The 20,161-nt window shown below is 47.3% G+C and overlaps 1 protein-coding gene across 1 annotated transcript in view; it reads left to right on the top strand.

The window, feature by feature from the left end:
* Nucleotides 1-20,161, top strand: part of bahcc1b (BAH domain and coiled-coil containing 1b) — a 54,162-nt gene extending 34,001 nt beyond the window's left edge. The window contains 20 exon segments of the mRNA XM_018665348.2: nucleotides 238-707; nucleotides 709-1,213; nucleotides 4,070-4,236; nucleotides 5,020-5,156; nucleotides 5,420-5,524; nucleotides 8,272-8,350; nucleotides 8,498-8,684; nucleotides 8,780-8,947; nucleotides 10,122-10,277; nucleotides 10,611-10,855; nucleotides 12,617-12,806; nucleotides 13,023-13,140; nucleotides 13,583-13,658; nucleotides 13,766-13,874; nucleotides 13,965-14,096; nucleotides 14,178-14,315; nucleotides 14,948-14,973; nucleotides 14,975-16,375; nucleotides 17,268-17,504; nucleotides 17,983-20,161. Coding sequence (XP_018520864.1) covers nucleotides 238-707; nucleotides 709-1,213; nucleotides 4,070-4,236; nucleotides 5,020-5,156; nucleotides 5,420-5,524; nucleotides 8,272-8,350; nucleotides 8,498-8,684; nucleotides 8,780-8,947; nucleotides 10,122-10,277; nucleotides 10,611-10,855; nucleotides 12,617-12,806; nucleotides 13,023-13,140; nucleotides 13,583-13,658; nucleotides 13,766-13,874; nucleotides 13,965-14,096; nucleotides 14,178-14,315; nucleotides 14,948-14,973; nucleotides 14,975-16,375; nucleotides 17,268-17,504; nucleotides 17,983-18,192 — 4,856 coding nt within the window. The 3' untranslated portion in view covers nucleotides 18,193-20,161.

Raw genomic sequence — 20,161 nt, 5'->3', positions numbered from 1 at the left:
AGGAAAACAGCAGGGTGTCATCAATATCCCACATAGATCTACACACACACACACACATACAGTATATATAATATACACTACTTTATGTATACACCCATGTACACACAGTTTTCTGCACCCAGCTGTCAATGTATTATTCAAGCTGTGATCACTTGAACGACCATGAATCTAGAAAACAAAAGCTCTGATTTAAGTCAGAAAACCTATTAAACCATTGCTCTGTCCTCTTTCCACCAGACTTGCCACCTGTTTACACCTACCCTCCAATCACCATGGGCTACAAGGCCGGGCCCTCGCCTGCCGAAGCCCGATTCGCTGAACAAGCCATGGCAGAGGCAGAGCCAGCAGAGCCCGACTCCAAGTCCCTCCCACATCTGTGCCACGTCCAGCCTCTCACTGAAGAAGAGGAGAGAAGGGAAGAAGAGGAGGATGGGAGAGACTGCGAAGTGGTGGAATCTTCGAGCAGAGCCACAGAGGAAGAGAAGGAGGAAAGGGGGGTGGAAACAAATGGATGCTCTGCCTCTGAGCCAGAGAGCAAGATTTCTGGATTGCCGCCATGCCCTTCCCCTGCTCCGGTCCCAGATCCAGCCTGCCCGGCCGCAGCCACGGGCAAAGCCCTGAAAGTAGAGCTCTCTCTGGTTTGTCCAGGCCAGAAGGCCAGCCTGGAGGAGCCCCAGCTATCCAAAGAGAAAGAGGATGACAGGGAACAGTGGAAAAGAGGACATGGAGGAGGATGAGGGAGAGAGAACGGAGCCTGACCCAACAGAATATACTGTCTCTGTGCCTGTAGAGTCTGAAGAAGAGGAGAAGGAGGAGGAGGAGGAGGATGGGGACAAAGATGGAGAGAATGTAGAGGTGGTTGAGGATGAGGAGGAGGAGGAGGAAGAGGAGGAGGAGGAGGGTGGGAGTGGGATGAGTCCAGGCAAGGACTTGGTGGAAGTAACACGTAGCTCTCCTGCCCCCTCCCCGACCTCTGACCTCGTCCTCCCTCCTTCAGTGAGCGCGGCTGCCCAACTCCAGGGGGCCTACATGTGGAGCCTGGAGCTCCTGATTGCCGCGGCTCTGTGCGCCACCAGAGATGCCTTGTACCCACCTGTACCCGCCGCCCGGGCCCCGAGCCCCCCACACCACCACGGTATGGAAATACTGGGAGAGCTGGCCGAGCTGGAGATCCAGCAGAGGAGCAGGGAGAGCAAAGAAGAAGCCGCTGAAGGTGAGAAGAAATTCACTGGAAAATACTTTTTTTTTCCTGTGTTGTGACCTTCTATCCTCACTAATCCGACATAATCAAACCATGTAGATATGCCCCCAGTATTGACCTGTACCCTTTTTCATTACACTCTGCAAACAGGACTAAAATCAGATTGAGGAAAAAAAGAAAAAGACTTACCCTACTTCTTTCTTGTCTACACAAACACACACACTTGCAGCGAACCAAAAAAAAAGGGTCTGGGAAATGTGTGCAACCCAGATGTGGAGACGATCAACTCACACATTAACCACACACACACACACACACACACACACACACACATTTCCCACTAACTGTCCTGCTTCCTTCCTCGGCTCGGACTCTCTGTTCTTGCTTATACACCATATTTTTCCCACTGGGGGGGTGGGGGGATATGTGTGTGTGCGTTTGGGGGGGTGGGGGGGAGACAGAGATGGACAAACAGGCTGAGCTACAGACACAAGCCAGGACACATCACTCATACGCTCACACAGACACAGGCACACACACACTCTCTCTGCCCAGTGTGTCCCCCAGGCTCTGGCGTCTTGCTTTGCTAATTAGACCCTTCCCTTTAAAACACTTCTCCTGTAAGCGCTCCTATTTTCCTCTCGTCCCTCTGAGAGAAAGTGTTTTTATTTATGCCAGCATCTGTGTGTGTATATTTGCATGCATTTGTGTGCGTGCGTGCGCGGTGTGTGTGTGTGTGGTGTGTGGTGTGTGTGTGTGTGTAAGCTGTTAAGTAATCCCAGATGAATCCCTGCTCTCCTCCATCAGAGTCTATGTGTCTCTCCACCAGGCTGCCTGCTCCCTGCCTGTGCCTCCTCCTCCTCCTCCTCCTCCCTCTTTGTTATTTTTTTCCCCTCACCCGCTTCTTCTTCTTTTTCTTTTTTTTTTATTAAACCAATGTAATCTTGTGTGTAAATCCTGCCTCTGCAAGCCTTGTTGACGGAATTAATAAGTGTAAAAATCATAAGTCGCTCTGCAGCTGTCTGTGTGTGTGTGTTACGCAGAGAGTGTGAGTTTGCATTTGTTTATGTGTGCGTGCACGTGCTTAGCATGTGTAATAGGTGTGAAATCAATAAGTCCTGTCGTGGCGTGGAAAACGCTCTCCAAATTGCAACACATTTATTTAAAACCCCGCTCCGGCCTCGCTGTGTGGAATGTTATTAATACCGCTGATGGCATTTTTTGTCATCGTGAATGTGTTCGGGAGATGAAACCGATCCCAGACAGATGCATTTATGCCGCTCCTTGACGCAGAAGGATATCTCAGCTGTTCACTGGAGATCGCAATTACAGATTAAGGAATCAAGAGATACTTCCCCCTGCAGTATAAATTAACACCATTACTTCTATTTACACATAGACAGAGGAGCCGTTTGTGTCACAGTTTCCTTTATTCCTTCACGTTTCGTTTATATTGAAATTTCAGCTCAGCGAACTTCCTTAATGGACTCTAATGATGACTAGGCCCATATCAGCTGTAATAGTTTTTAATTTCCCTCCACTGTTTTTGTTTTTCCCCTTAAAATCCCCCATGTCACCTCTTATTACACCCCTCACTCCCTTTAGAGACACACTACGGTGTTATTGCTGTGCATAGATGTGTGTGTGTGAGAGTGAGTGTGGTATAACTGTGGGCAGGAGCTATCTATTGATTGTGGCCATCCTCCAGGATACTAAACTAGGTGTGGTGATGTCAGCGGTGATGTCATCCTGTCAGGGTAATCGGAGCATGCCATTGGCTCAGAGGTCTGACAGATGAGATGGCACTGACCTCTGCGAGCTGGGACAGGACAAAGCCGCATCTCTCAGCTTCTCCCCCTCCTCCTCTCTTTCCCGCTCTCTCCTCTGTCGCTCTCTGAGGAGCTACCTGTCGTTCTCACATCCGTTTGTTCACGCTGTTGTTTCTTTTTTTTTTTCGATGTGGCTTCACAGATGAAGACTCCATCCTTCCTGCCCTCTTCTCTCTCTCTCTCTCTCCTCTGTTTACCACATTTCCATCTCCATCCCTCACTCTCTCTCTCTTACACACACACCCAGGTTTTAATAATGTCAGATGTCAGTGAATAGGCCTTGCAGCTCCAGTGCACAGAGTGTGAGTGATCCAGTCTCCTCTCCTCTCCTCTCCTCTCCTCTCCTCTCCTCTCCTCTCCTCTCTCCTCGAAGGGGAAATTGGATTCTGTCCATGTCCATAATGAGGAGATGTAGGAGAATAAATAGATAGCTCAATAAACACTTTGCCTCTTATTGCTTCTCCTCCCCTTTACTCCCCCCCCCCCCTTCTTCTCACTGCGTTGCACTCCTCCTCCCCCCCCCACCCCCCTCCTCCTCCCTCCCTCCCTCTCTCCTGTCTGTTGTTCTCCCTCTCTCCAATTCTCCCTCACACTCTCATGCCCATGTCTGTGCAGCTCAGTGAATATTGTAGGTGAATGTGTGTGTTCAGAACGAGTGTGTTTTATTTGCATTGGGTTTGTGTGTGTGTTTACATGCCTCTGTATGTGTGTGTGGACGGTCTCATGAATATTCTGTTTCATCTGCTGGTGCGGTGACAATGACAGAGTTAATGACAGTGACAGATGTAGAGATCATTCTCCAGCACTCCCCCTCGTGTGTGCGTGTCTGTGTTGTTTGTGTACGATTAAGCACGAACACCAGTATACATCAAATAAACTACCCAGCTAATATCATAAATATCACCACTTTTCAAGGCATGGTTTCATCGCCCCGGAAATAAACCCGTTCAGCACGCCGCATGTTTTATAACACAGTGTCACAGCCTCTGTGTGATGCAATCCGATCTTAAAACCCACAACAATCCGTCTAACCGTGCAGGTGAGGACATGCTGACCTTTGACCTCCACAGTCTGGCAACGCTGGCGGCCGCCCGTGCCCTGGAGATGGGGGGAGGGGCCGCGGATGTGGGGGTGGACCAGCAGTGTCCAATCAGGAAAAGGCTCAACCTGCGCAGGAAGTGCAGCTGGACGCCTCGCCACGAGCCGGTGAGGTTTTTACTGAATATGTATTTTGTGTTTACGCACACAAACATAAATCATTCAGGCTGAAAATGTAGGGAAGTGCTTGACCGTTTTTTTTTTAAATTTATTTTACTAGGCTTAAGAAAACAAACATGATACAAAGAGTATCATTTACAATTTTTACATTTTAGGATTTTATCTGATGAGATTTAAAAAAAAAAAACAGCACAAAGCACCCACATGTTATCCTCAGTGATGCAAATATGGACGTCAGACACATCAGTGTATGTCCAGACAATCTGGGGTTCTCATGCAAACACTGGAGCATATGTGACCGTAGATAGATTAGCACTGAAAAAGCAGAATTTGTGATGTGATGTCAGGTGATAAAATGAAAATAAATATGTTAAATAAGAAGTAGTGTTATATTTATGTAATTTAAAGGCAACATTTTTATTATCAAAGGATATTTTTTCTTCTTAGTCTGGCCTATTCTTACTTATTTTTTTTTTTACTTTTCTAAATACCAGTCATGTACATATCAGAAGTTTGCAAATATTTTAACACAGAGCACCAGTTTGATCTCCCAGAAATCATTGCCTTTAAGGGCAGATGCTGTTGAATAATAAAAACCGCTTCAAATTTGTGAGTTTTTGGTTAAAGAAAACTCCATCTAATCAACAAGCTGCACAAACACACGCTGCTTAACTCATATATATATTAACTGCTGAAATTAGTTTGTTTCCAGCATTTCAATTCCTCTGTTTTGTGTGTGCGTGTGCATGTGTGTGTATTTGTGTGTGTCAGGTGTGCCCAGTGAAGGGCTCCATGGAGACGATGGGAGGGGAGGAGCTGGCCATGCGTGTCCAGCTGGCTGAGCTACAGCGCCGCTACAAAGAGAAACAGAGAGAACTGGCCAAGCTACAGAGGAAACACGACCACCAGTGAGCGGAGAGAACACACACACACACACACACACCACACCACACACACACACCCTTCTTTTTGTCTAGATTGAACCGTGCATTCCAGCGTCCTCAGCTCTGCTGTCATGCCGCATCCTCCTGATTTATCAGGACTTGCTACCTGCTCATACCTAATGCAGTTTGACCTGTAGCCGATACAAGTTTCCTCCTGATTTTTCCTGCTATCCTGACTGCATCTTTGATCTCTCCCTCTCTCCATCCTCCTCTTCTCCTCTCCGCAGGAAAGAGGAGACGTCTCGCAGCCCTGCCCGCCGGGGGCCCGGCCGACCCCGCAAGCGCAAGTCCACCCCCGGCCCAGCTGCTGCGGAGGGCTCCAAAAGACTCAGGTCAGTCCCCTGATATTGCGTCAGTATAATCAGCGTGATTGGCAAGCCCAGCTCATTCATCCTGATTTCTGTTTGTGTTTTTAGTGAAAGGCACGGTTGATTTTCAAGAAGTTCTTCTTCAGCTGAATTGATTCGAATGCTCTATAGCTGATGATTTGCTTGATTGGGCACTGGAAGGAGCTGCTCACACACACACACACACACACACACACACACACACACACACACATACTCACAGTGGGTTATGTGATGGAAGCTGTAAGCTGGGTGTGATTTTAAATGAGGTAATGGAGATGAGGCCTTCATTAATCATCATTAATCACTTTTAATCATATTTATCACTTGCATTGATTATGTCCTGATTCCCTGTGAACCTCCAGCATATATTAATACAGCTGGACAAAGTCCTGATGCACAGTTATTACAGTGATAAACGACTCAACACCACCCCCACCCACTGCAACACACAACCACACATTATTTAACACCTCCGACATGCACACTTTCATGCTGACACACATTCCTGTGCATACGCACAAGCTGGAAACGCACGCACGCACGCAGTCTGTATTCAACGCTTATAATAATAAATGTGTTTTCTCATGCTGCCCCACCTCTGTTAGCATGTGCCCCCCTCGCCTTGATAAAATGATTAGAGAAACTCAAGGTTTGTCACGGTTACCATGATTAGAAAGCGCTAATGAAAATGACAACGAAAGGCTTTAGTCGTACACACACCACCCGTAGCCTACACACAGAACTTGTTTAATTAGTAGAGCTGGTTGCTACGTGCGTGAGCAGCATTTCTGTTGTTATTAACAAGCGTTCATCATCTGTTTATACTTTCATCTTCTCGTAAGAGTTGTGGGGTGAAATGAAACAGAGAGTGTGAGAGAGAGAGAGGGGGTAGCAACTGACACACATGCTGTATAAGCTATGTGGCCGGAAGTATACGGACACCTGAGCATTGCATCCATTTGTGATTGGATGTCATTCAAAAGCAGTGGGTATTGATATGTTGCTATGACAGCCTCCACTCCTCTGGCAAGGCTTTCCCCAAGAACCTGGATGAAAGGATTTGCTCCCATTCAGGCAAAGGAGCATTAATGAGGTAGGCCCCTGAAGCTGGGCAGTAGAGACGCCTGTGGCTTGGCCGTGTGTCGTCCAACCACATCTTAGAACAAAAATATCCATCTGTAATCATAGAAAAAAAATAATTCAAATGGGTGTAGCAAGGCACACGTTTGGACAGTGTTTCCTTGAGGGCATTTATGATGTTGCACTCGGCTGTACATACGTAACATGTTGGATGCAGCTGTGTGAAATTTAAACCCTGCTTACTCTCCCACCTCCACTCACTCACTGGGCCAGTCGTTGCATGAAGTGGGCGTGATCGTCGAATCGTCGGTTTCGGCTGTTGGATGTACCCTCGACAGTTCTACCATCTGTAAGGTGTAGTCAGAGGTGGGGGTGGGGGTGGCTTCAGCTGCTGTTCGACTATCTGAAAATCACTTTGTGTGAAACTTACTGAGTCCTTAAGGCTCCGTGCAAGCCCGTCAAGTTTCTCAGCAGCACGTTATGGAAAATTCCGCTTAATGTACCTGGAGGCATTGTCATATTGAAACAAGAGAGTGCCTCCCCCAGTCTGTTGCCACAAACTTGGAAACACAGTTATTAAAAATATTGTAGTGTGATGAAACATTAACTTTTCCCATAACTGCAACCAAGGGCCCGGATCCAAACCATGAAAACCAGTCTCAGACCAAAAGTATGCTGGCAGTATACTGTAGTGTACAGAATGTACATGCATGACTGTACTGTTGGTGAAGATGTGACATGGTGTAAACTTATGGCCTTAAAAGCTCAAGAGGGGTCAGGCAGGGGGATTGCAACAAACAGATGTGGTCTGAATGGATGGAACAGTCAAAATGTCTCAGATTTTTTAGATACACAAATGTTTCCTTCCTTTCCCTTCCTCCCCCCTCCTCTCCTCCTCTCCTCCTCTCCTCCCTTCTCCTGGGAGCGGAGATGCTGAGAGCCAAACCTTCCCTCTGTGGGAATATAGGATTCACCTGCCTCAGACACAGCTGCTAACTGTGTGTGTGTGTGTGTGTGCGCTGGCTGCCTGTGGTGTGAGAGAGCATGCATACAATGGAGGAAGGACAGAGAGAGAGAGAGAGGGAAAGAGGGAGAGAGAGAGCAAGAGAGAGGAAGGGAGGAGCAGTGTTCAATAGAGGTTAGTGTTTATCGATTGAGCCCTGAAGCTCCGGTCAACGGACAGACTCCCCCGAGACTGCTTCATCTCTCGCTCCGTCTCTTTCCCTTCCCCCTCCTCATCCACTCTCCTCCTCCCTCTGTCTCTCTCTCTCTCTCTCTGTCTCCCCTCCACTCTCCTTCACACCAGATAATTCTTATCCTTTCATGTGGTGATTCAGCAGAGTTTCATATTCGCACGGTCGCTGAATATTTCTGTGTTTGCCGTCAAACTGCGCAGACGGTCGACAGAGCCCGTCTCTTACCTCATCAAAGTTATGAGAAAGAGAAGAAGAGTGGGAAGAGAGTGAGACAATGAGTGAACCTAGCAGAGGGGGAAGTGAAACCAGAGAGAGGAGAGCAGAGCGGCAGAGTTACAGAGAATATCATCCTTGAGAGAAAAGAAATGTGTGATCAGATTAATTCTGTAATCCGTTTTATGTGCGATAGCATCTTATTTAAGTGCGCCTCTGCTGTGCTTTTATGTTTTCCAGGGCTGGGCTTAATTTGCTGGAGGAAAAAGCCAGGAAGAAAATGTCCAATCACGGCTTCAGCAGCCTCAGTGCTGCACAGGTCGGTCCCTTCCCGGTCTCTCCTGGTTCATCCACACACACACTGACAACCACTTCCTGCTGCTAATGTTTTTTTTCCCTCTCCTGGATGTTTCAATTAGTGGAAAGAAATTAGTCAATAATTAGCTGTTCCGCTCCCTGTCTACAGATGAAAGCTTGCTGTAAGCACAGAGGTCGGCCCAGCGCCCTGAGCTCCAGGCTGGCCAGGCGAGTGACCCAGCTGAAGCAGAAGGCTGTGGCCCAGCGCGCCACACCATCAGCAGGCATACTGCACTGCAGAGGGGACCCTGGGGCAGAGGAGACGCCCAAGAGTCACTGCAGACAAGGAGGAAAAGGTGGGGGACAGCGGGAGCATTCAAAATATACATTCACTTGTTGTTCATCAGATAGCAACCTGAGCTAAACTCTGCTTCTACTGTCGACCCGTCAGACCCTCAGCAGGACTGGGCCGCCGATCAGACCGTGAAGAGGAAGAGAGGTCGAAAGCCCAAAGTGTTGATGGGTGTCGACCCAAGCAGAGCTCATCACAGGGATGGCCGGACCTCTGAGAAACAGGAAGTTAGGGAAGAGAAGAGTGACAGCGACAGCTCAGAGCACCGTGAGTTATCTGCACAGCTCACACAAAGTTTGTCTCATTTTGGTTTCAGGTGCTCATCTGTAGGACCTACTGAGAATTCAAACTAATTCTATGGCCTTTTATTTAATTATTTTTTTGTGTGAAAAGAAAGTTTTCAATGGACCATTGTGGCTAATGAGAGATTTGCAATACAGTTCATAGACAGTTACACATATGAGTCAAGCAGTGTTGATTTGGCTCAAAGAACATCGACCAGACATTGTGAGATTTCACTATGAGAGTGCGTCTGTGTGTGTGTTTGTGTGTGTGTGTGCGTGCACATGTCAGCATCTGAGAGTGAGATGTCTGCCGTCATCAGGGGCCTCCTCTCACTTCCCAGCTCGTCTGTCACGCCGTTAAAACCGTTAACGACTTGCCACAGGCATGCAACACAGCCGCCCCCCTGCCCTCAACGCCGTACGGTAACGTGAGCCTGCTCTGGCCCCGGTCAGAATGTCTCACCCCTCCACGGGTTGCTTCACTACCACCACACCTCCACAGCCTCGTGAAAATGCCCTCCTTGGAGGCCTTGAGTTGAGGAGACACAATGACCCCCCCCCCTTCCGACTTTTAAATGAATGTCTCACAGGAGAGGAAGGTCGAATACAAAATTAACAAAACTTCAGGATAACACCAGAATCTGACTGACCCTGTGGCCTCGATGGCATTTAGTGATTTAATGTGTGTGTGTGTATCAGTATTTGTGTGTGTGTGGTTGTGTGTGACTGGGGCAAAGTGTTGACGAGAACGCCATGTAAGTGACAAGTGTGTCAGAGATGTGTCGACACCCGACACGACCCCCACAGTCAGCGACACACAGCTGCCAGGAACAATCTGTGTGTGTGTTTGTGTGTGTGTCTACGTGTGCCAACATTTGCTTCCCATCACTTCAGAACGAGCACTGCATTATTGTGTATTGTGTATTAATGACCCTCAGAGAAAAGTTTGATCAAACACTCACCAGTCAATCAATGACAACATTTGTCTGTTCATCGTCCGATTATGTAAGTGTAGCCACAGGCTTTAGGAGGAGGACTATTGAAAGCTTACTGTCAATACATCCTGTCAAATGAGTCCCTGGCTTTAGCTAACAGTACTTAACATTTAGATCACTTGAAGCTTCCTGACTGATCACGCTGATGTTGTGATTCCACAGAGGAGGAGGAGGACGGCAGCTACGACAGCGAGGACGGTGCCAGTGACGTCAAGATTAGCTCATCCTCTAAAGAAACTCCTGCAAACCCTTTTTCTTCACAGTCCTCCACACTCCATACAACCCAGAAAGCCAGGAGTAAGAGACCAGGGCCTCCCGGTGAGACCTCTATGCATATGATTTTATGTATGCAGCTGTCATAGAAAAACCCTATAACTATGTGAGTTATAGTTTTCTGAATTGAAGTGAAGGATAACATGATTTAATTAGGATTTAAAGAAATCTACATTTGTTTTACTGTTTTACGAAAGATAAGATGCCAGGTTTCACCCAAATATGACTATTAACTATTTTAGGGATAGTGCTTTGTTATAATCAACTACAGGTTGTCTTTGTTTATTTAACTCACCTAGAACAATCTAGAAAAGCCTCTAGGACCTGATTGTATCCGGTCTAATATCAGATACTGACTACTTTCCCCTTCAACCTTAGGCATGGGGGGCATGCCCAGTACAGATCAGAGGAGAGTCCCCAGGAGACCCAGCCTCGCCAACACAGACAGGAGACGTTCAGACCACCAGGGGACTAAAAGAGCATCTCTGCCCAGCTGGGGTGCGTCATCAATGGGCTGCAGCTTTGGGGACGGCCGGGGGAACCACAGAGGTCTGATGGAAGCAAACAGAACCGGCAAGGAAGCCGCGAAGAAGACCTCAGCAGGACACGGCAATCTGGGGAAGGTGAGGCATTTCAGAGGTCGGACATTACCAGCGCTGGGTGGTGACGTGTAACGTTACAGCGAGACAGAAATATTCTACTTCTGCCAGTGACAGCTATTCAACCGACTAAATTACTCCCCTGACAGCAGTGATTTATGGCACCACTCTATCACTTTTTGTTACACGCTCAAAACTGGCATTTGCATGTTGCATTTCCTCCTCAACAGCTTCACCTGTGCACTTCAGTGTGAGTTATCAGGGAAACTAGACAGCACTGAAAGACAGTAGTATAAAGTACAGTCGTATATAGTAAAGTATAGAATGTTTTAAAGCCTTGTATAACTCCCTGAGCATGACGCTTGTTGATCACATGCATCAGCTGCTTCTGTGCTCTGAGGTTGTAAAAACATGCACAAAAAATATTCTGCCATCCGCTCACAGGGGATAGGATTTATGTGCTCTCCCCTGATCGATGGGAAAAGGAGTTGAGAAGGAAAATCTGCGCTGCGTTCATTACTTTTGAAATGAGCTAACGAGTAAAGAGGGGCATGCTGGTTTTTGTGTAACGAACCCGACAGTGGTCAGCAGAGGGGTTAGGTTCAGGCAGTGGCTGACTGGAAATGTGAGTAAATGAGGAAAGGTGACTCAGAGAAGGTCACTCCCTTTGGCCTTCTGCTGCTTGCAACTAAAGGCTGCGAACGAGAGAAGCAGGGAGGAATTTGTTAAGTTTGCTTCTTCTTCGTTGAAGAGAGCCACACCCTTCCAGGAAGTTTGAAAAACCTCTAGATTAAAACTGACATTACCTACAAATAATCAGTCACTTTGTCAAATATACAGTTTGCTCTTGCTATAGGTGTGTGTGTGTGTGTGTGTGTGTGTTTGCATGCGTGCCTGCTGTGCTAACACACCACCTGGCCCGTTGTATTCGTGCAGGCAGCTATTGGCCAGACACCCACATTCATTTTAATGAGAAATGCCCCGAGGTTGCTTTAGTCTTTGAGTCATCGTGAGGGAATGTCCAAAAACACATAACTCCAAACCAAACAGAGAAGTATAAAGATAATCATTGGCCATAACCCTACACACACCCATGCATTCCTACACACACACCACCAGCACTAAAGGCAAATAATCACCCATGCCCTCTGGTGACGAAACTTCTGTCACTAAAATATATGGTCTCCTGATGTGGAAAACTCCAAGAGACAACACACACACACACACACCATCTCACTTGCCTTGAATATTGTGGTCTTTTCTTTGGAAAGCTTAAATACAAGCAGAAACCTGTTGGGCGAGCTGACTTTCCATCGTCAGTCATCAGTCATCAGTCATCTTTGGATAGACTAGCTTAAACCGGTCTGGAGATGGGTAGTATCTGTTGTGTGTGTGTGTCTGAAGGTGTAAATGTGTAAATTAGGGGTCAGGCTTCTATATTAGCAGGCAGCCACCCTGCCGACGTGTCCTTGAGCAATACCTCAAAGTCCTACCAGGTCAAAAGGTGTAGTTATTACTGCCTGAGACCTCTGATCTTGGAGTGAACAACGGCAGCTGAGGGGGAAAAAAAAAAGAAACAACCTGCAGGCTTAATTGCTGTATCACATTACAAAAGGCGTAGGTGCCTGCGGTTGCTTTTCACTGATGGATTTACCACATCAGTCATATCAGACTCAATTCATTCACCTGCAGATCCTGTTTACTGCTGATTAAATTAGGCAAATAATGAAGCGATGCCATATCCTGCTTTATGCCCACTGATGTCACGTCCCGTTTCCTGCCCAGGCCAAGGGCCACGCGGTGAGCCGGCTCCTGCAGAGCTTCGCGGCCGATGACGGCTTTCGCTTGGATGAGGAGAGCAGCTTCTCCGAAGGCGAGGAGGAGGAGGAGGAGGAGGAGGAAGAGGAAGAGGAGGAGGCTGCGAAGGAGAAGAAGTCGATCCACCTTCCTCCCAACATGCCTTGCAGAATACCCGGTAGGCGTAAACAGTGACACATCATTTATAATTATGCACACGCATGCAGGTTTTAAAAGCCTGTTGGATCCGTTTCACACATTCACACACACACCTCTTTCTTTGTCCCTCCTCCTCACCTCCCATAGCAATTATTCAACACACTCACAAATTATGTATGGCTTACCTTTTATCTTCTCCATCCATCCATCTTTGTACCACGCCCTCCCCTTGCAGCCCTGCCAAACTGTGTGCTGAGTAAAGAGATGTTGGTGGACGGGCTGAAGATCCTGATCTCCAAAGAGGACGAGTTGCTGTACGCCGCCTGCGTCCAAACTCTGGACTTGCCTGACATGTAAGACCCTGCTTCCCTGCTGTCCCGTACAAAACCTAATCACAAGACTCAACGTATCAGAGTCTTGGTGTCTTACCAGGGCTGGGAGTTATGAGCTAAAAAGACATATTGCAACAAGACTCTAGACTGATTTACAAAAGCATTGAAAACTTAGCTTAGTGCTAGTTAAATGCCTGGCAGCTGTGAGAATCTTGACAAACAAGAAGTCTAGACAACTACAAAGCCAAGACACACAGCAGTGGCAGCCAACGCAGCTGCCTGTAAAATAACTGAGCACTCACAGCACACAAAAAAAAAAACTTTACAGAATACAACCTTGAAATCCAACAGCAAGATTGTTAGATCAAATATAAATCATAATTTACAAATTAAAATCACAGTTTGGGTTTGGAGAAATTTTATTTTACATTCATTTCACTTTCTTTGTGTTCTTTTTTTCCAGATTCAGTGTTGTCATTGAAGGGGAACGAGGGAATCGCCCCAGGATCTACTCATTGGAGCAGCTACTACAGGAAGCAGTGAGTTTCAGTCTTAAGGCTCCAGTAGCATCTGTTACATTCAGCAGTTTTGTGGGTAGTTGTGCAGGTCTGGTAGCTTGCATTACACTGTTTTTTTCCCCCCTCAGGTGTTGGACGTGCGGCCCCAGACTGAGGCCATCCTGACTGCAGGGACGCGGGTCTGTGCCTACTGGAGCGAGCGCTCTCGCTGTCTGTACCCTGGATATGTCCACCGAGGTGAGCGACACGCACCAGCCACCTCACTGTGCATGCTCTTACACATTCGCAGCAACTCACGTCCCCCACCCATCCTGTGCTGTGCTTTAGGAGGTCCAGGTGAGGCTGAGAAGGAGGGCAGCGTGATGGTGGAGTTTGATGACGGTGACAGGGGAAGGATCTCCCTCGCAAACATCCGGCTTCTGCCCCCAGGATACCAAATACCGCTGTGAGTATGGTTTTGTGGAGGGTGATGGCGGGAGGTAGTAGCACGCAAGCAAGGAATGAATGAACGAACGAATGTCGCCATCTCTTCTCTGTCAGGTGCGGAACCCTCACCGGCACTTCTGATCTCACCTGGTCGCCGTGGTCGCCGAGGCTCCACCCAGGAGAAGAAAGACACGCCTACAGAGAAGCCAATCAGTGAGGAGACAGCAGGGAGGCCCCAGGAGAAAAGACCAGGTGAGGGAGAAGACATAACGTTTTGTTTTAATTAACTATTACACAATCATTAATTAATGATCTGTAAGACAGAGTGGCTCACATTTTGCTGAGAAATCCACTCAGACACCAAAGCTTTTATATAGGTTGTCTGAGATGTACTGGTCTGACTAGTAAATACATGCACACAGACTCACAGCTCTTCAGGCCATATTAAATTCCCCTAAACAAGGCCTCATTTACAGTTCCACCTGTCAACCAATCGTCAGATGCCTCTGAGTCAGAGCTGAGCGGAGGTACATAAACAGAAACTCTCGTAAATTAAAATCCCTTGTTTGCCGCCTTTCATTTACCCCGTATGACCACATTAATCACTATTTTATGAAGTGTCAACGGTGTGCTTTGTGTGGTGAAGCAACATACATGTAACTCATCACAAACCCAGGGAGACAATAAACGTGGTGGGGGAGAGACAGGTTTATCAGGTTTGAGAAATGCTTATGTTGAAATGTACCTGGCCAAGTGAGGATCAAAGAGATAAAGATATTAAGTTTCCTTAAAGCTCTTACTTCCTCAGTTAATCTCAGTATGGTCTTAACACCTGTCAGTTCATATTGATTATAGCTCCTCTCTGTTGCTGGCTCCTTTTTCAGTTGGCAGGCCGAAGAAAATCCACTCCTGTGCCAAAGACTGCCAACACGCCGACATCAGTAACAGACACTGTAACCAAAGGCACCACCTCCTTGTTGAACTGGTCTGTGCCCAGGAAGAGACCGCCGGTTGACTTCTTCCTCTTCAATGGGACGTCCCGCAAGACCCAGAGGAGGATACGAGAGCGAGACTTGGGTTTGTTTCATCGGCCCGCCTCCCACCCTCTCGCGCCCCCGACCCCTATCAAAGGTATCTTTGGCTCTCCTTTCGTGGTCGACTCATTCAGCAGCATCGCCAATGGCTACTCTACCTTCGGAAGCGGCGGAGCCGGGCGACCGGTCACCACAGTTGCTTCCATGGGGCTCCGTGACTCCTCTTCCTCCTCAGCTATCACCATGGCGATGGCAGCTGGGAGCAGGAAGCCAGTGAGCGAACGGGACAGGAAACAGTTCCTGGTGAAGCTTGACCACGAAGGAGTGACCTCTCCTAAGACAAAAAACAGCAAAGCCCTGCTTCGACTTGGAGGGAGCGGAGGGAGAGGAGGAAAGAGCCTCGCCTCCACAGGAGCACCACTGCGATACATCCACCCGTCCCTGCTGGTGAAGGATGGCAAGAAAGGAGGAGGGGAACGAAACGGAGCCGGAGCCCGGTCTGAGGCTCTTCTAAAAGGCACTCCACCTCTACGAAAGGATCTCCTGTCAGCTGGTCTTGGAGTCCAAGGTGGGGATTACAGTTTGGACTACCCGAGCGACTGCCCCAGCTCCTACTCTGAGCTGGATGAGGATGACGAGGATGATGGTCAAGATGCTGAAGAACGCAGAGTCTCATCCCACCGCGGTGGCCGTTTTCACTCTCGTCTCTCCGTCTGCTTCTCCTCATCTTCCTCCTCCTCTTCCTCCTCCGGCTCCATCTCCTCCTCGTCCCTCTGCTCCTCAGACAACGATTCCTCCTATTCCTCTGACGAAGAGTCGTCCTCTGTGCTGCTGCGCCGCGCGCTGCTCCAGCAGGACAAACACAAGAACAGGCAGAACATGACCTCCGACCTCTTAAACCCCGACCCCACCACCTCCAACTCCTCTCCGTCTCCCTCTGCCTCAGCTCCATCTCACGGCTACGTGGCCAAAGCCAGCATGGCCGTCTCGGGGTCAAAGGTGAGGGCTGACAGAGCAGAAGACAGGAAGGAGTTCATGTCAAAAGCAAACATGGTGGCTAACAGTAGCACAGCTAAGACCCAGCTGAAGAGGAAAGAAGGAGTTCCTAACAGCCACCATCAGAGCCAAAGCAGTCCCATGAGCCAGCAGCCGAAACCTGCCTCCAAGGACCCAGCAACAGCTAAGAGGCAGAGGATGTCGTCACCTGAGCCTCTGCCCAACATGGCTCCCCTGCTGCCTGGACGCCAGCTGTGGAAATGGTCCGGCAACCCCACACAGGTAAAACACTTTGATTTGTTTTTTTTTTTGCATTTCGAAGATTTTGTTGGAAAATCCCATCATTTGTTGATATTTTGCTCACTGTACTTGAGATCAGCTGTGATTTCTCATTACTGCTGAAATCCTGACTTAATTAGACTGACTTAGTTTTCTCATGATTACACGTTCTTATCTTGGTTTCACCGTGGTTTTCTTGGGTGTCTGTAACCTACTTCAGCTCATGACCTAAGTAGGCTGCTGATTGTTGTTGCAGTTTCTGCTGTGTCACGCCTTGATTACATACAGCAAATACAGTGATCGAATATGATGCTTATTCTTCCTCATACTCTGCACACACTGGCAACACTATCAGCCCCACTCGGTGCGGTTAATCTCTGAATTTGTTATCCTGATTATTAAGTCACGATCCCGAGATAACGGAACAAAATGGTTTGAGCAAGCCTCAGCTTCCACTCCGCCATGTTGTTTGCTGTGTAAACTTGAACTGCATCTGTCGACTGAGAAAAAAAAAAAGAAAAGTTGACCTTTTGATGTGTACATGCCCAAACAAATCAAAAGATGGAGCAGAAATGTAGGTGTGTTACACAGGTTATGATTACTATGATAATAAGTTGTAGGTGAGTTTCAGTGGCATTGCTTTATCAGGTTGGCGTAAACATACTCTGTGTGACTCGAACTGAAAGCATAAAGTTAACCTTCCTCTTTTATTGGCTCAAAGCTTTTTTTTGAGGATTGGAAAAACATATTAAATCTTACTATATTTTGGTAGACTGGGTTTAGCAAAACAAACAAAACCCCAAATTAATTTCTGAAGTGAGACTAGTGGTGAAATAAACCTTCCACACTGAATAAATTGACTGAGAGTGCTGTTTTTATTCTCTCTCCCTGACAGAGGAGAGGTCTGAAGGGTAAAGCCCGCAAGCTTTTCTACAAGGCCATTGTGCGGGGCAAAGAGATGGTGCGTGTCGGGGACTGCGCTGTGTTCCTGTCACCTGGCCGGCCACAGCTGCCCTATGTGGGCAGAGTGGAGAGCCTCTGGGAGTCGTGGAGCTCCAGCATGGTGGTCAGGGTCAAATGGTTCTACCACCCGGAGGAGACTCGCTTAGGGAAGCGACACCGCGACGGCAAGGTAAAGACCAAGGAGTGCAAGTAGAATTTATAAAACGGGAATGGTCAAAATGACAGTCTGCGACATTTTCATATAAATATATTAACACTTTTCCCGTCTACTACTTCCGCCTATTCCATGAAACTGTAGTTGTAAATACTCAGTATAGGGCGGGTCAGTCCCAGGAAATATCTCTGCTGCACAGGACATCATGCATTTTACATTTCTGGGAATGGAAATACTGGTTTGTTTGGAATACATGGAAAACAAGCTGCATAGTTTGCATGACTAGTAACATCCACCGTGGCTGAGCGAACATAAAATATCACCATTTGCAGAAACTTCATCATGAGAAAACCCACAGTACAAGAGGTTTGTTTGGAAAAAACATGCCAAACAAAAACACTTGTCTTATGAAAGCAATTGTGAATACAACGTTTTGATTGTCAAACATATTATCTTGCTGATTTATCAACCGTCCTTCCTGTCTCTACCCTAGAACGCCTTGTATCAGTCGAGCCACGAGGACGAGAATGACGTGCAGACCATCTCCCACCGCTGCCAGGTGGTCAGCAAGGCTGAGTACGATCACCTGATGCGTGAACGCAAGTCGGGCAGCACGGCGGACGACCTGTTCTACCTGGCCGGGACCTACGAGCCGACCACAGGCCAGCTGATCAGCGCGGACGGCATGGCCATCGTGTCCTAGCACCACCACCAGCTAGAGAGAAAATCTAAATATTGACAGCCGAACTCTGGAGTTGACTGCCTCCGGTATAGTCCTTCAGAGCAAAGCAGGGGACAGAGGAAAACCAAGACAAAGAGTTTGGGCTCTGCGTATTGATCTGTCCCTTGTAAGAGAAGGAGCTAGCCCACTGGATGAAGCCCGGCAGTACTGGCACTTAAGAGGAGCCTAGTTCGTTCTGGGGAAAAGTCTGATCCGTGTCAGATTGAACCTCTTTATCAGACGTGGACTGAGGCACCTTGTCGCAGCGAGAGTCTGCAGCCCTTCCCTGTGGCTGAAATAACAGAGTATCTCGTCACTGCGACAAGATCACTGCAACTAAAGAACAGGAACCATGGACATGAGCACTTTGGAGTACAGTACAGTAAGCTTGGATATGTTATGTAGGGAAGGTGGCAGACTTGGCTTTCTGAAACAAAGACAGAGAGCGAGGGAGACTGTATGGTAAGGAGAGACTTACTGTAAACCACACTGGTTTGGATGGTTTTAATGGTCTTATACTGATAGTTTGGCGACGACAACACAATTGGGAGATCCCCAACAGGACCAAAAAACACTGTAGTTCGGACTTGTGTGTAAATGCGTGGTGTGTGTGTGTGTGTGTGTGTGTGTGTGTGTGTGTGTGTGTTTTTGCAGAGTGGCTGCGATGACCCTGTTTGGCATTTAATGAGCTCTAAGTAAATAGTGCTTTAGCGTGCGTGTGTTTGTATTGTATGTGTGCTTGTGTGTGTGTGTGTGGTCATGCACGTGTACGCCTGCGCTCATCAAGCAAAGATGACGTCATGACACAACGTTGGTATGTCTCTAACACTCTGAATACTAATCTATCCAGTACTTAACGTGCAGTTTTCAGTCCTTGTGACGGAAAACGTACAAGGATTTCTTTTTTTTTTTCCCTCCTGTCAAGCCATACACGTCAATACCTCTCTCTCGTATCCTCCTATTCAGGTGCGAAGACACATGTACAGGTAGTTGGATTGTTTATTTGAACTGTGCGTGCATGTCAGTGTGCGTGCTTATGTGTGCATGGGTGAGCGTGTGAGCTTTGTACAGCATTATGTATAAAACAACGTGTTGTAAATAGTATACATATATATTTGTTCTTTTTGTTGTTTTCTTTTGCAGAGAGGATTATTTTATTTAGATTTTTTTAGGGTGTGTGTGGGTGGGTGGGTTTGAGGGTGGGGGTGGGGGTCTGGCAGAGGGAGGAGGTTGGGTTAAGTTTCCTTCTCTCTCAATGCACTGAACAGAATTGGAGGCTTGGACTTGTACAACTGATGTGAAGACTTTGTGGTTGTAAGCCCTTCTTTACAGATGATTAAGTAGAAAGGGTGTTTGGGAAATGTTTTTATAAGGAAATCAGAAAAAGGCTTTTTTAAACATGTGTCCAAATCTCTTTTTTTATTTTTTATTTTGCTCTGTTGGGTTAAGAATGTGCATTTCCTGTTGGGAGCTTCTTTTATTTTCACAAATACTGGAAAAGAAACTGAGTTTCTGCTGTTCTCTGATCCTAAAAGAGTCTAGTTCTTCTTTATCTATTTTAGCCTGTATTCCTATATAAAATGTAGATATTTATCTGGCATCAAAAACAAAACATACCAAAGCACCTGTGAGTTTACGCTTCACTGCATTAGAGGAAAACAATTTTATGGAAAAGACAAAAAAAGACATTCAATCAAATCTGAATCCGGGACCCCTGCAATCACAGAGGTATTTGAAGTAGAGTTCCTCTCGTTGTCTGCTCGTGTTCACCCACAGCGTTGCTATGACAGCCTCCGAGAAACGTTGCAGCAACATTGTCTACATGCTGCCCAGCTGATGCACTTGAGGTCTCTATGGCAACCAGAATGGCATCATGTGACTGTGAAGGACAATCAGAGCCAATCAATGGGACAATGGTGAGAGACAAAAAAAAAAAAAAAAAACAAGATAA

The sequence above is a fragment of the Lates calcarifer genome, linkage group LG23, assembly GCF_001640805.2.
Source record: "Lates calcarifer isolate ASB-BC8 linkage group LG23, TLL_Latcal_v3, whole genome shotgun sequence".
Taxonomy (NCBI): Eukaryota; Metazoa; Chordata; class Actinopteri; family Centropomidae; genus Lates; species Lates calcarifer.
The sequence above is the reverse complement of the archived record's forward strand: the minus strand, read 5'-3'. Positions and strand labels throughout refer to the sequence as shown.